At 36.8% G+C, this 13,996-nt stretch overlaps 1 protein-coding gene across 1 annotated transcript in view; it reads left to right on the top strand.

The window, feature by feature from the left end:
- The window catches only part of MYH10 (myosin heavy chain 10), a 182,921-nt gene that overhangs the window by 152,331 nt on the left and 16,594 nt on the right, over positions 1-13,996 (top strand). Inside the window, 8 exon segments of the mRNA XM_020966465.2 lie at positions 2,953-3,097; position 5,974; positions 6,307-6,371; positions 6,373-6,513; positions 6,961-7,065; positions 7,852-8,004; positions 8,489-8,737; positions 8,897-9,109. Coding sequence (XP_020822124.1) covers positions 2,953-3,097; position 5,974; positions 6,307-6,371; positions 6,373-6,513; positions 6,961-7,065; positions 7,852-8,004; positions 8,489-8,737; positions 8,897-9,109 — 1,072 coding nt within the window.

The following is a 13,996-nucleotide window of genomic DNA, read 5'->3' as shown; positions in this document are numbered from 1 at the left end:
TGCCCTACCTGAGTAGAGTCTGAACAAGATTGTTTAGAAAGTTAGTCTAATCTCATTATTAGTAATATCCTTCAAAAGACTAAATTTTTGAAATCAGGACTTGAGAAAAGGGGAAGAACTCTGGATCTCCCCAAATCATTGATTATTAATAATCATTTCTCTCATTTCCCGGGTTTTTCTAAATCATCCTGCTCATCATTTCTTATAGCACACAAGTATTCCATCACAATTGTATGCTATAACTTGTTCAGCCATTCCCCAATTGATGGGCATCCCCTTAATTTCCAATTCTTTGCCACTATAAAAAGAGCTGCTATAAATATTTTTGTACATATAGGTCCTTTTCCTTCTTCTTTGATCTCTTTGAGATACAACCAAATAGTGGTATTACTGGGGTCAAAGAGGGTAGGCACAGTTTATAGCCTTTTGAACATAGTTCCACAGTGTTTTTCAGGATGTTTGAACCAGTTCACAACTTGTGTATTAGTGCCCCTATTTTTCAGTCTCCCCTCCAGCATTTATCATTTTCCTTTTGTCATGTTAACCAATCTGACAGGTGTGAGGTGGTGTGTCAAGGTTGTTTTTAATTTGCATTTCTCTGATCAATAGTGATTTAGAGCACATTTTCATATGACTATAGGTAGCTTTGATTTGTTCTTCTGAAAACTGCTTGTCCATATCCTTTGACCATTTATAAATTGGAGAAAGGCTCTTACTTTTTATAAATTTGACACTCTTCCCTATATATTTGAGAAGTGGGGCCTTTATCAGAGAAACTTGCTATAAATATTTTTTCCAGTTTCTTGTTTTCCTTCTAATCTTGTCTTCATTTGGGGGGTTTTTTGGTGTAGATTTTTTCATGAAGTTTTTGTAAATTTTATGTAATCAAAATTATACATTAAGTTTCCCGTGATCCTTTCTGTTTCTTGTTTGGCCATAAATTCTTCCCCATACCTATAGCTCTTACAGGTAAACTATTTCATGCTTATAACATTATCCTTTATATCTAAATCTTGTACTTATTTTGACCTTATCTTGCTATATAGTGTGAGATGTTGGTCTATACCTAGTTTATGCCAAATTGCTCTCTAGTTTTCCCAGCAGTTTCAGGTATGTGTATTTCTTTAATAGAATTTGATTTATACCTCCAGTGAAGGTGTAGGATTTGAATTAGTGAGATGACATCAAAGGACATTCTAGACAAAGAGAATGGTATAAGCAAAAACACAAAGGCAAAAATGAGACCGATGTGAGTGGAGAATAGTAAGAAGATCTACTTCACTGGAGTGAAAGATCCAGATTGAGGAATAAAAATAAATAAATTTGAATAGATGGTTATCGGTGCATGTGGGTGCCAGGCCAAAAGTTTAGACATTTATCCAATAAGAAAGGAAGGACCAACAAGGCTTCAGATAGGATTCTGAGACAAAGAAAGCAATAATGCCTTTGATAGAACCAGAAGATTTGAATAAGAGAGCCAAATAGTGGGAGAATGTGTGGAGGAAAGATGAATTCAGTTTTTGTTGTGTTCAATTTGAGGTGATGTGGGATTTCTTCAAATTATCTTCCATTTACCTTCCTATGTGAATGTTATTTCTCTTCTGTTGAATATAAGTTCTTTGTGAGTTAAGTACTGTTTCATTTTTGTTTCTGGGTCTTCTAGATTGTGCCTTATATAATAAATAGTTAATATATGTAACTGTAACTCTGCTAAAAGGTTCTAGTACATCAGTAGACTGTGCCCACATATTTATAGCTACTGTTCTCTCCCCCGAACCCCAACACTATCCTGCCTAACTGAGAATACCTCGAAATATGCCTAAGAGCATGTAGTATCAGAACAATGTTGGATGAGGATTTGGAAAACTTGGGTTCTCACCCCAGCCCTATTTAGTGCCTCTGTGACCTCGTGCAAGTCGTTCTACCTGTCTGAGCATTAGGGTCCTTTTTATAAACTAAAGTACTAATCTTTGCTCAGCCTGTCTCACAACTGTGGTTGTGTAAGAGTACTTTGAAAACTGTGAAGCCTAATCCAAATGTAAGATGACTTTATTATTGCTCAAACACTGTTCCCCGAGAGTGACAGCTTTGTGCAAGAAGTATTTATGTGAGTTCTGAGTGCAAAACCCTATGTTTGGCACTGAGGAGAATAGACAGAGGCTGTCCTGTTTCATAAAGCATGGCTGCTGTGCTCCCCAAATCCTACTCTATACCTTTATATACCTTATATAATTCAATAAACATGGATTAACTGTCTGTGGTTTTGTAGGATCATCATTCTGTGGGTGTAGACTGCCGAGGAGATTAAGTTGAATTTGTACTATATAATACCCTGAGTGCTGTTATTATTTAAATGGCTCCTCAGTATCAACTTGTTGTTTGCTTCTTTTCCACTAAAAGCAATATGTAGAGTGAATAAATTTTTATAGGAAATGACAATTAGAAATTTCTAGCTTATAAAGGCATAGACTGGTTAGGGTTAGAAGGAAACCTAGCATATCCAGCCCCCTCTTGTATAGAGAGAAAGTAACTGAGGCCCAGAGAGGATTAGTGACTTGGCTAAGTTTGCCCAGTTATTGAGCAGCTGAGGTATAGGTCTAATAATTAATCATATTCTGTTCCTCAAAGTTTATGAAGTACTTCACCAGCCTATTTCATGGGTTTGGTGTGGATAAAGTATTATTCCCATTTCACAAAATAGGACTTTGAGGCACATGTGATCTTGCCCAGAATAATACTGGAATTTAAATCCCAGTTTCTGGGCTGCCACTACACCACACTGGTTCTTCTCATAAAATACCAGTTGAACTAGCTTTTCTATTATAGTTTATTACGATACAGTATTTAGGGAACTAAAACTTCTATAAAAAGATGTGGTTTTGTACTACCAATTCTTAAATGTACTAAGAAAATAATTCTGGATTTCTTTGTGTAAAAAATTGCTTTCTGTAGGACTAAACGTGAGCAGGAAGTAGCTGAACTGAAGAAGGCTATTGAAGAAGAAACTAAGAACCATGAAGCTCAAATCCAAGACATAAGGCAGAGACATGCTAGTGCCCTAGAGGAACTCTCTGAACAACTTGAACAGGCTAAAAGGGTAAATAAAAATTTCAGTCATTTTATATTTGTCTTAAAACCGGTTCCCAAATTAAATTTCTCATTTTTCATCTACCGTAATTTTCTTTTTAAAATAAAATTTATTGATATATTTCATTTTTATATCACCAAAATTCTTCTAGTATACCTCATCTCCCCTCCCAAAGAGTTGTCCCATATAATAATATTTTTTAAAGGAAAAAGAGGAAGAGGGCAGAGCCAAGATGGTGGAGAAAAAGCAGCAGCTCACCTGAGCTCTCCCCAAAACCCTTCTGAACACCTTTAGGTAATGCCATAAAATAATTCTTGGAGCAACAGAACTCACAAAAAGATAGGGTAAAATAATTTTCTAGCCAAAGACAACTTAGAAGGTCACCAAGAAAGGTCTGTCACACTTGGGTGAGAATGGAGCATAGGCCGTGCCAGCACAGATCCAGCTCTCATGTGGTTATATTAATACTGTGCAATCCTTTTGATAACTGTTCATAATCTTTGACCACTTACCTATTTGTGAATGGCTTTTGATCGTGTGTGTGTGTGTGTGTGTGTGTGTGTGTTTGTGTTATATTGGATACCAAACTTCTATCAGAGAAACTTGGTACAAAGAATTTTTCCCATTGAGCCACTCTCCTACTTAGCCTTGATGCATCAATTTTGTTTGTGCAGAGACTTTTTAATTTCGTGTAATCAAAATTTTACCTTCTGTAACTGCTTCTGTCTCTTGTTTGGTTAAGAATACATTGCTTATCCATAACTATAAAAGGTATATGATCAACTTCTATTCTTTATGGTATTTAATATGTGTCTGGATTGAATTGTGGGATACGGTGTTGAGCTAAGCCTAGTTCTGCCAAATTATTTTTCAGTTTCCTAGCTGTTTCTATAAAATAGGAAGTTTTTTCCTAAGTAATTCATGTCTTTTATTCTATCTCAATAGACGGAGAAAAAGGCTTTGACATGGTATAGCATTCATTTGTGCTAAAATCTCTAAAAACACAGGCATTTTATGGTATTTTTTAATATGATGAAAAATATCTAAAACCAAAGACAAGTATTATGTGCAATGGAGATACACTAGATACTTTCACAGTAAATACAGAAGTAAAGCAACGGTGCCCAGTCTCCCTACCGTTATTTGAGGTAGTTCTAGAAATGCTCACAGTAGCAATAAGACAATAGAAAAAAAAATTAAAAGGTATAAATATGGTCAAAATAGAAGGTAAAACTATCTCTTTGCTGATGAAATTATAGTTTACTTAGAAAATCTCAGGGAATCATGAAAAAATACTGACTGAGACAGTTAATAGCTTCAGCAGTTTTAGGCAACAAAATAAACCCACAGAAATCAACAGCATATCTGTATAATAATAGCAAAATCCAAGAGGTAATAAAGGAGAGGGCAATATCATTCAGAATAACTGCAAAATGCTTATATTTGAGATCAGTCTTATCAAAGCGTGGTCCTGGCAGCAGTCTGAGTCAGCCTTCTGAAGACTAGACTCATTAAATCTAGAGACACTACTCCCACTGGGTGTTGAATTCTGTGGCTATGGCAAATCATGAAACAACTGTCCCTTCAGCCCTTTGAGACCCTCTTCCCCTTCTTCAGGAGGGTTAGCAAAGTAGAAGAGGGTCCAGGGAATACCAAGAGTCACATACTTATGCAAACTTTAACTTAGCTATTTGTCCTCTAAATATGAAATCCTCAAGTAGAACTAGTCCTTGAGGAATTGCATCATATCAACCTTGATATTTCACTGTAATTGAAACCAGAATAAAGAAGAAAGTTAGAACTCAATGGAAGGTCATGGAGACTTGGAAAAAAGAATATAACAATTGGCAGAGTTGGTTTGTTGAACTCTCAGAAGTAGTAAGAAGTACCATTTCATGAGATGTTTAATTATCTCTTATTGTAATACTCATAATAAGTATTTGCAAAAAGACCCCCATGAAAATAATTGCAGTTTAAGTACCAATATTGGTTGCAAAGGATGAAAAGGTAGGGAAATTCTCTGCAGAAATCATCCAAACTAAATCAACATATGTTCTTGCTCTTGCTGCCTCCAGGCAGAACCTTGTAGACTATCTGTGTCTTGGACTATCTCTGATCTGTTCCAGTCTTTCTCTGGTCAAGAGGGAGGGGCTTATTTGCACTGGCCCAGATTTTGTTGGTGGTTTCCTTTTTCTTTTGCCTGTAGGCTTCTGACTGACTATTTGTACAGTCCTGGAGTACAAGTGATTTTTTTCTAGTTTCTGGATTTCTTGACCATTATTCCATCTGGTATGAGCAGGACATTCAGGCAACCATGTTTGCCAGAAATCCACTTTGTTAAGTCTTTAGAGAAAGACACTAACATTGGCTATATGGGTTTTTTTGCATGTCATTGTTTACTTTATCTACATTTTAGTCATTATATTTTGATTCTGCTTTCTTCACTCTGTATTGCTTATTTGCTATCCCTTGTTTGATTAATAATACTTCCTCTTAGCCACAGGTGTAAAACGGTAAAGTACCATTTGTAATATAGTTCTATCTTTTTTTATGACATGATCTTTAAAATTAAAGTTTTATATCCATTTTGAGCATCAAGATACATTAGTCTAACTCTGATATGCTGATCTGTCTATTTGTCTTCCTTCACACTCAATATTCCACTCCCATAGCTCAGGACATTACCATTTAGGTGTCCTATCAGTTAGTTTGCACCAAAACAACTCATTATTTCTTTATCCTACTCACATTGGCACTTTATTAAAATTGCCTCCATGTTGTTAATTTAAATGTATAAGTCTTCCTCTTATCCCAATGAAATTGTCTGCTTCTTCATGGCAGGTACCAAGTCTCATGCTTATTTTGTTTGCCCCACAATGGTATAGTGTCACTAACATAATAAATGAGATGATACTCTTTAAAACTGAAGAAACATAAGAATGCCCTTTGGGAGGATATTCACTGGGTTTCTTGGAGATCTCTGGGATCTTTGGAGATCCAAAGCAGGAGACACACTTGCCAAAGATAATCTTGTAGCATTTTCTGGTCCTAGCTTAATTTCTACATATATATGACACATGGTACCTATGTCTTCACATGTAGAAATAGACTACATATTCAAAAAACAGTCTTCTTGGTGAAAGCATCATACAGTGCTATAAAAAGTAGTTGTATTTATGAAATAATTTCTACTCATGTGGGCTTTTTCTGTCTGATAGTTCAAGTAAACCTTGAGAAAAACAAGCAAGGTCTAGAGACTGATAACAAAGAGTTGGCCTGTGAAGGTGAAGGTACTACAGCAAGTCAAGGCTGAATCTGAACACAAGAGAAAGAAACTAGATGCCCAGGTGCAAGAACTACATGCCAAGGTCACAGAAGGAGAGAGACTGCGGGTAGAACTTGCTGAAAAAGCAAATAAGCTCCAGGTAAGTTAGAAAACCTTCATTTTTTAAACCCAAATCAGTGATAGCACTTCCTATTTTTTAACCAATGTAAAAATGCTCCATTGGTGTGCTGTGCATTTGAGGAAGAGATGTGAAGACTGTCACTAGTTGTAAATACTGATATTTTAACACTTAAAAGATGTTTCCTGTTCATACTTTCTTCCTCTAGGAGGTGAAATTCCTATTCTTAAAAGTAGGTTGCTATTAATGATGCTTACCAATGTGGTTCCTGGCTCTGATTTAATTATCAGTACTTCTGATAATTGCAGATCAGAGTCCCTTCACGCCTGGTATCCTGTGTAATTCTTTTCCATATTTTCATAACTCTTGCATGGGGAATCTAGTATATTTTGAATACAGTAATTTTTGACACTTTTTTTTAACCTGGTTACTGTTGTGCTAAATTTGGACTTTTATTCCTGTCTGCAGAATGAGTTGGATAATGTCTCAACCCTTCTGGAAGAAGCAGAAAAGAAGGGCATTAAATTTGCCAAGGATGCAGCCAGTCTTGAGTCACAGCTACAAGATACACAGGTGCATTTGTGGGAAGAAAAGTCTCCTTATGAAAGTTCTCCTCTTATGTTTTAGTATATAGATAGATTACACACTAGTCCTTGAATTACATCTGCCAAAAAATTAGTTTGCTTGATATCGCTTCATTTTACTTGTCTTTTGCTTTGTATAGGATGAGTACACTCTACAAGAGATAATCTCGAGAATATCTGTCTCTTTATCTGTCTCTGTCTCTCTTACACGCTCACATTCTTTTTCACAGGTCTTTAACAATATATGATGCTGATAATCATAGAAAGGAGTTGTTTAATTCCAAAGAAATGTCCTTGGTAGCTGTAATTATAGTTTCTTCTATGGACCCTTTTTGCCAAGAACTTTGTGATCTAATTTTATAGCCATCATCTTGCACCTAATATATGTAGAGATGTATTTTTCATGATATAAAAACATCAGGAAGTGACCCTCTTATTTGAAATTTAATCAGTGTTAAATTATCCATATTGTCTAGTCTTGAAATTAAACTTTGACATAATACAGAAAAACAATATAGCATATTAGAAATTAAGTGCTTTGCAGAGATACTTTTTAATATTGGTAAAAATGAAGTGGATGGTTATTAGGCAGAAAGTTACAGACAGTTCTTCATGTTGTTTGAGACTGTATTTTAAATCTGTTACACATTTTGTAGGTCTCAGTTTGAGACAGAAAGTATATGGTTCGTTATGGGTTTGTATATTAGAGTTTTCTAAACTTAACAGTTCAGCAATGGATGCTTGTCATAACTTCATATTGATCTTTCTAACATAGGAGCTGCTACAAGAAGAGACGCGCCAAAAGCTGAACCTTAGCAGCCGGATCAGGCAGTTAGAGGAGGAGAAGAACAACCTTCAGGAGCAGCAGGAGGAGGAGGAAGAGGCCAGGAAGAGCCTGGAAAAACAAGTGTTAGTCCTGCATTCGCAGGTGGGCTGTGCTTTTTCTTTTTAAGACAGTAATGTTATTGGTCTGGCTATGTAACACTTAAGCCAGTCATTTCATGAGGAGGCTGAATTATTTTAGCACCATTTGGGACAGTTAATTAGGTTGTGCTAAATTAAGAATTAAGCACATTTTTTTTGACCTAGATAATTTTGGTACAATGATGGGAGCGTTTTAAATGAACACATCAGAATCTATGAACTGTATAAGATCTTGTTTTAGTTAAAATTTGTAGATTATTGACTACTCACTGTATTCTCCAAATAAATTATAGATTTTGACTATTACCATTGAAATTTTGCTTGCAGTTGATATATAATACAGTTAAACAAATGCAGACTTTTTAGATTTAAATCTTACCTCATACTCTTCAAAGTAAATATTTCCTCTATAATACTATGATTCTTCAGCTATTGATTAGTATTTGGGCTCTTTAATAATAATACCTCTTTTTCCTTATAAAATCTAGTTGGCTGATACTAAGAAAAAGGTAGATGATGACTTGGGAACAATTGAAAACTTGGAAGAGAACAAGAAGAAGTTGCTGAAAGACATGGAGGCTCTGGGCCAACGCTTAGAGGAAAAAGCGCTGGCTTATGACAAGCTTGAGAAAACCAAGACACGTCTACAGCAAGAGCTTGATGACTTAATGGTGGATCTGGATCATCAACGCCAGATTGTCTCCAACTTAGAGAAAAAGCAGAAGAAGTTTGACCAAGTAGGCAACTTGTTGTGTCTCCTAAACTTGAGATACAGTATAAAGGATCTCATAATTTGTGTTATTCAATATTCAATCTATTACTTGTGCAATAAACAGTTAATAATGTGATAGAAGTACACTTTAGGGTTAAATTTTTCATTGTATTGATATGTGCAGCTCCTGGCAGAAGAGAAGAATGTTTCCGCTCGATATGCAGAAGAGAGAGATCGGGCCGAAGCAGAGGCAAGAGAAAAAGAGACCAAAGCCTTGTCCTTGGCCCGAGCACTGGAAGAAGCATTAGAAGCAAAGGAGGAATTTGAGAGGCAGAATAAGCAGCTGCGCACTGATATGGAAGACTTGATGAGCTCAAAGGATGATGTAGGAAAAAATGTAAGTTTCCTATTTCTAACATGATGGCACTATTTGGGACCTACATGGGGTTCTGTTGTTGTATTTTTTTTTTAAATCACCAAAAATCTCTCCCACCGTCTCCCTCCCCACTGAGAAAGAAGGGAAAACCAAACCCCTTTTACAAACATGTGTAGTTAAGCAAAACAAACTCCTGCCTTGACCATGTCAATCTATGTATGAAACATGCTACCTGCCTTCTGCCAGAGAGGTAGTGATTCATCATTCATATAGATATAAGTATGTAGCTGTAGATATATTGATATCAGTCTATTATCTGGAATCCATCGTCTCTGTGTCAGGTAGGTTAATGTATTTCATCATGATCTGTCACTGTGTGGATCAGTTACTGATTTTTCTTTTCTTTTTTTTTTTAATTATTTATTTTTAGTTTTAAACATTCACTTTCACAAGATTTTCAGTTCCAAAATTTTTTCCCCATCTCGTCCCTCCCCCCACCCCAAGATGGCCTGCATTCTGAGTACCCCTTCTCCTAATCTGCCCTCCCTTCTATCTCTCCCTCCTTTCTCTTATTCCCTTTCCCTTCTGTTTTCCTATAGGGTAGGATAGATTTCTATGCCTCATTTCGTGTATTTCTTATTTCCCAGTTGCGTGTGAAATCAATTTTTTTTTAGCTTGTGTTTTTAAAATTTTGGGTTCCAAATTTTCTCCCTTCCTCCCTCCCTACCCACCCCCATTGAGAAGGCAAGCAACTCGATATGGGCTATACATGTGTAGTCATGCAGAACACCTCCATGGTAGTCATGTTGTGAAAAACTAACTATAACCTTCATTCTATCCTGCCCCCCATTTATTCTGTTCTCTCTTTTGACCCTGTCCCTCCTTAGAAGTGTTTGCTTCAGATTACCCCTCCCCCTATCTGTCCTCCCTTCTATCATCCCCCTGCTCTCTTGTCCCCTTGCCCCCCTGTTTTCCTGTAAGGTAAGATAGATTTCCATACCCAATTGAGTGTGTATGTTATTCCATCCTTAAGCCAGATCCGATGAGAATAAGATTCACTTGTTTCCTCTCACCTTCCCCTACTTCCCCTCCACTGTAAAAGCCTTTTCTTGACTGTTTCATGTGAGATAATTTACCCCATTCTACCTCTCCCTTTCTCCTTCTCCCAGTAAAATCTTCTCTCACCCCTTAATTTTATTCTCCAGATATCACCCCTTCATCTTCAACTCACCCTGTGCCCTCTATTTCTCTCTCTTTCTCTTTTTATGTATACACATATACATATAATTTTTTTTTCCCTCCAACTACTCTAATATTGACAAAGGACTCATGAGTTACAGATATCATCTTTCCATGCAGAATGCAAACAGTTCAACCTTAATAAGTCTCTTGTGATTTCTCTTTCCTGTTTACCTCTTCATGTTTCTCTGGAGTCTTGTATCTGAAAGTCAGATTTTCTATTTAGCTCTGGTCTTTTCATCAAGAATGCTTGAAAGTCCTCTGTTTCACTGAATGTCCATTTTTTTCCCCTGAAAAGGATTATGCTCAGTTTTGTTGGGTAGGTGATTCTTGGCTATAATCGTATCTTCTTTGCCCTCTGTAATATTATATTCCAAGCCCTGCAGAGTTACCTAATTTTACTATTGCTATTAGTAAATTTACTAATTAGTAAATAGTAAAAATATTACTATTTTATAAATTATTTTCCTGGTCCTACTCACTTCAGTCTGTATTAATTCATATAAGTCTTCCCAGATTTCTCTGGGACCATTACTTTCATCATTTTTTATAGCACAGCAGTATTCCTTCACATTCATATTCTCCATAGCTTGTTCAGCCATTCCTCAATTGATGGCCTCCCCTTGGTTTCCAATTCTTTGCCACAAGAAAAGAGCTGCTATAAATATTTTTGTTCATATATGTCCTTTTCCTTTCTTTAATCTCTTTAAGACCTGTCAGTGGTATTACTAAGGAGAGGGCCTGCAGTTTAATCATTTTGAGGATATAGTTTCATGTTCCTTTCAGAATGGCTAAACCAGTTCGCAGCTTGACCAGCAGTGCATTAATGTACCTGTTTTGCCATAGCCCTGTCAGCATTTATCATTTTCTTTTTTTCATCAACTTTATTAATCTAGTAGGTATGAAGGTAGAATTCCAGAATTGTTTCAATTTACATTTTTCTAATTATTAGTGATTTAAAGCATTTTTATATTGTTATTGATAATTTGGATTTCTTCTTCTGAAAAACTGTCTGATGATATCTCTTGACCATTTATCAATTGGAAAATGGCTCTTAGTCTTAAATTTTGGATCCATTCCCTATATAACTTACAAATGAGACTTTTATCAAAGATATTTTCTGCAAAGATTTTTTTACCCCATTTACCTGCTTTTCATTTTAGCTGCATTAGTTCTATTTGTGCAGAAGCTTTTTAATTTTGTAATATCACAGTTGTCCATTTTACCTTCTTTAATCCTCTGTCTTCCTTGTCTTATTATGAAACTTGCTGTTCTCCATAGATATGACTAGTAATTTCTTCCTTGCTTCCTTAATTCATTGCTATTGTTACCCTTTGTATCTAAGTCATATACACATTTGGTATTTATATTGATATATGATGTGAGATTTTGATCTATACCTCATTTCTGCTGGGCTGTTTTCCAGTTTTTCCAATAGTTTTTTTTTAATAGTAATTTCTTACCCCAATAACTGGGATGATTTACTTTATTAAACATTAAGCTACTGTGTTCATTTGCTTCTATATATTGTGTTCCACTGGTCAGCCTCTCCATTTCTTAACTAATACCAAATTGTTTTGATGATTACTGCTCTGTAGCATAGTTTTAAGTTCTGGTACTGCTAGACCCCCTTTTTCATATAAAGTTGAATGCTTTTAATAACTAACATAGTCATTGTGGACGTTGAACGTGAATTTAAGAAAAGAGATCCAGGAATAATTTAATTTGTGTCTTGAAGATTTGGTTTTTAAAAATATTTTGACAACTTTATTTCAATATAATTGGCTTCCTTTGTTATCCTATGTAGTTTGTTTTATGCGTTTAGAAACACTGTTCTGGGCAGCAAGGTGGTGCAGTGGATAGAGCCCCAGCCTTGGACTCAGTTGGACCCGATTTCAAATCCAACCTCAGACACTTGACACTTACTGTGTGACTCTGGGCAAGTCACTTAACCCCAACTGCCTCAACAAAAAAAAAAAAGAAGAAGAAAAGAAAAGAAACACTGTTCTTAGAAGGGGTTCACAGGCTTCAAGTAGACCAAGGGTGGGGAACTCCTGGTCTAAATAAAGAAGCTAGAAGTTTATGATAAATTGTTAGGCTTTATGTAAGGCACTTCTTGATTATTTATTGCAGATCATGAACTAGAGTTGATCTAGCTGAGAACTTTGCCTCGTATTTTACAGGAAAAATTGAGGCCATTTACCATGAGTTTTCTTTTCGCCCCTCTTTTTCATTTCATATTACTCTTGTGCCTTCTGCCACTATTTCCTCCTTCATTCCTGTCTCACATGATGAGGTATCCTTACTCATTACCAAGGCTAACCTCTCTCCCTGCTCGTGTTATCTCATTCCATCCCATCTGCTTCAATGGATTTTCCCCTCTGTTTTCCCTACTCTATCATATTTTCTATCTCTGTCTACTGACTCCTTCCCTACTACCTAGCAAACGTGCTCATGTCTCCGCCATCCTGAAAAATCCCTCACTTGATCCTTCCAACACTACTGTTGTCCTGTATCTCTTCTGTCCTTTGTAGCTAAACTCCTTGAAGAGGCTGTCTACAATAGGTGCCTCCACTTTCTCTCTTCTCACTTTCTTCTTTTCCTCATCATTCCACCAAAACTGTTGTCTTCAAAGTTGCCTGTGATCTCCTAGTCCAATGGCCTTTTCTCAGTACTCATTCTCCTTGACCTCTTTGCTGCCTTTTATACTTTTGATCACCCTTTTCTCCTTGATACTCCCTTCTCTCTTTTTGGGACACCATTCCCTCCTGGTTCTCCTACCTATCTGACCGCTTCTTCTCAGTCTCCTCTGGTGGATCCTCATCCAAATAACATCCTCTAATCATAGGTGTCCAGTAAGGTTCTGTCCTTGGGCCCCTTCTCTTCTCCCTCTATAAGTACTTCACTTGGCAATCTCATCAACTTTCATGGATTAATCATCATCTCTATTCTGACTATTCTCAAATCTACCTATCTTGCCTAACCTTTCTGTCAGTCTTTAATCTCACATCTCCACCTGTCTTCCAGACATCTACTGGATGTCCAGTAGATATCTTAAACTCAATATGTACAAAACAAAGCTCTCTATCTTTCCCCCAGACCCTACCCCTCTCCTACCTTTCCTATTACTGTAGAAGGCAACACCACGCTCCCAGTCCCTTAGACTTGCTTCCTAGGTGTCATCTTCAACTCTTCACCATCTCCAACCCCCCATGTCTAATCTGTTGCCAGCACCTCTTGATTTCACCTTTGCAACATCTCTTAAATATTCCCCTTTCCCTCTGACATGGCCACCGCTCCAGTGTAGGCCCTCATCACCTCATATCTCAACTATTGCAATCAGCTTATTAGTGGGTCTGCCTGCCTCAGGTCTGTCCTCACTCCAATCCCCAAACTCCGTTCAACTACCAATATGCCTCTTCTAAAGGACACATCCAATCATGTCACCCCCTACTCATCAAACCCAGTCATTTCCTGTTGCCTCCAGGATCAAATACAAAATCCTCTGTTTGGCATTCAGAGTCCTTCATAACCTAGTCTCCTCCTTAGATCTTAGTCCTCACCACATACTCTTCATTCCAGTCATGTAAGACTTCTGGCTATTCCTCGAATAAGACATTCCATCTCTCGACTCAGGGCATTTTCTCTAGTTGTCCCCCATGCCTGGAA

Source organism: Phascolarctos cinereus, unplaced genomic scaffold (genome assembly GCF_003287225.1).
Source record: "Phascolarctos cinereus isolate Bilbo 61053 unplaced genomic scaffold, phaCin_HiC Scaffold_5;HRSCAF=322, whole genome shotgun sequence".
In the NCBI taxonomy this organism is placed as follows: Eukaryota; Metazoa; Chordata; class Mammalia; order Diprotodontia; family Phascolarctidae; genus Phascolarctos; species Phascolarctos cinereus.
This window is presented reverse-complemented; position numbering and strand designations above follow the sequence as displayed.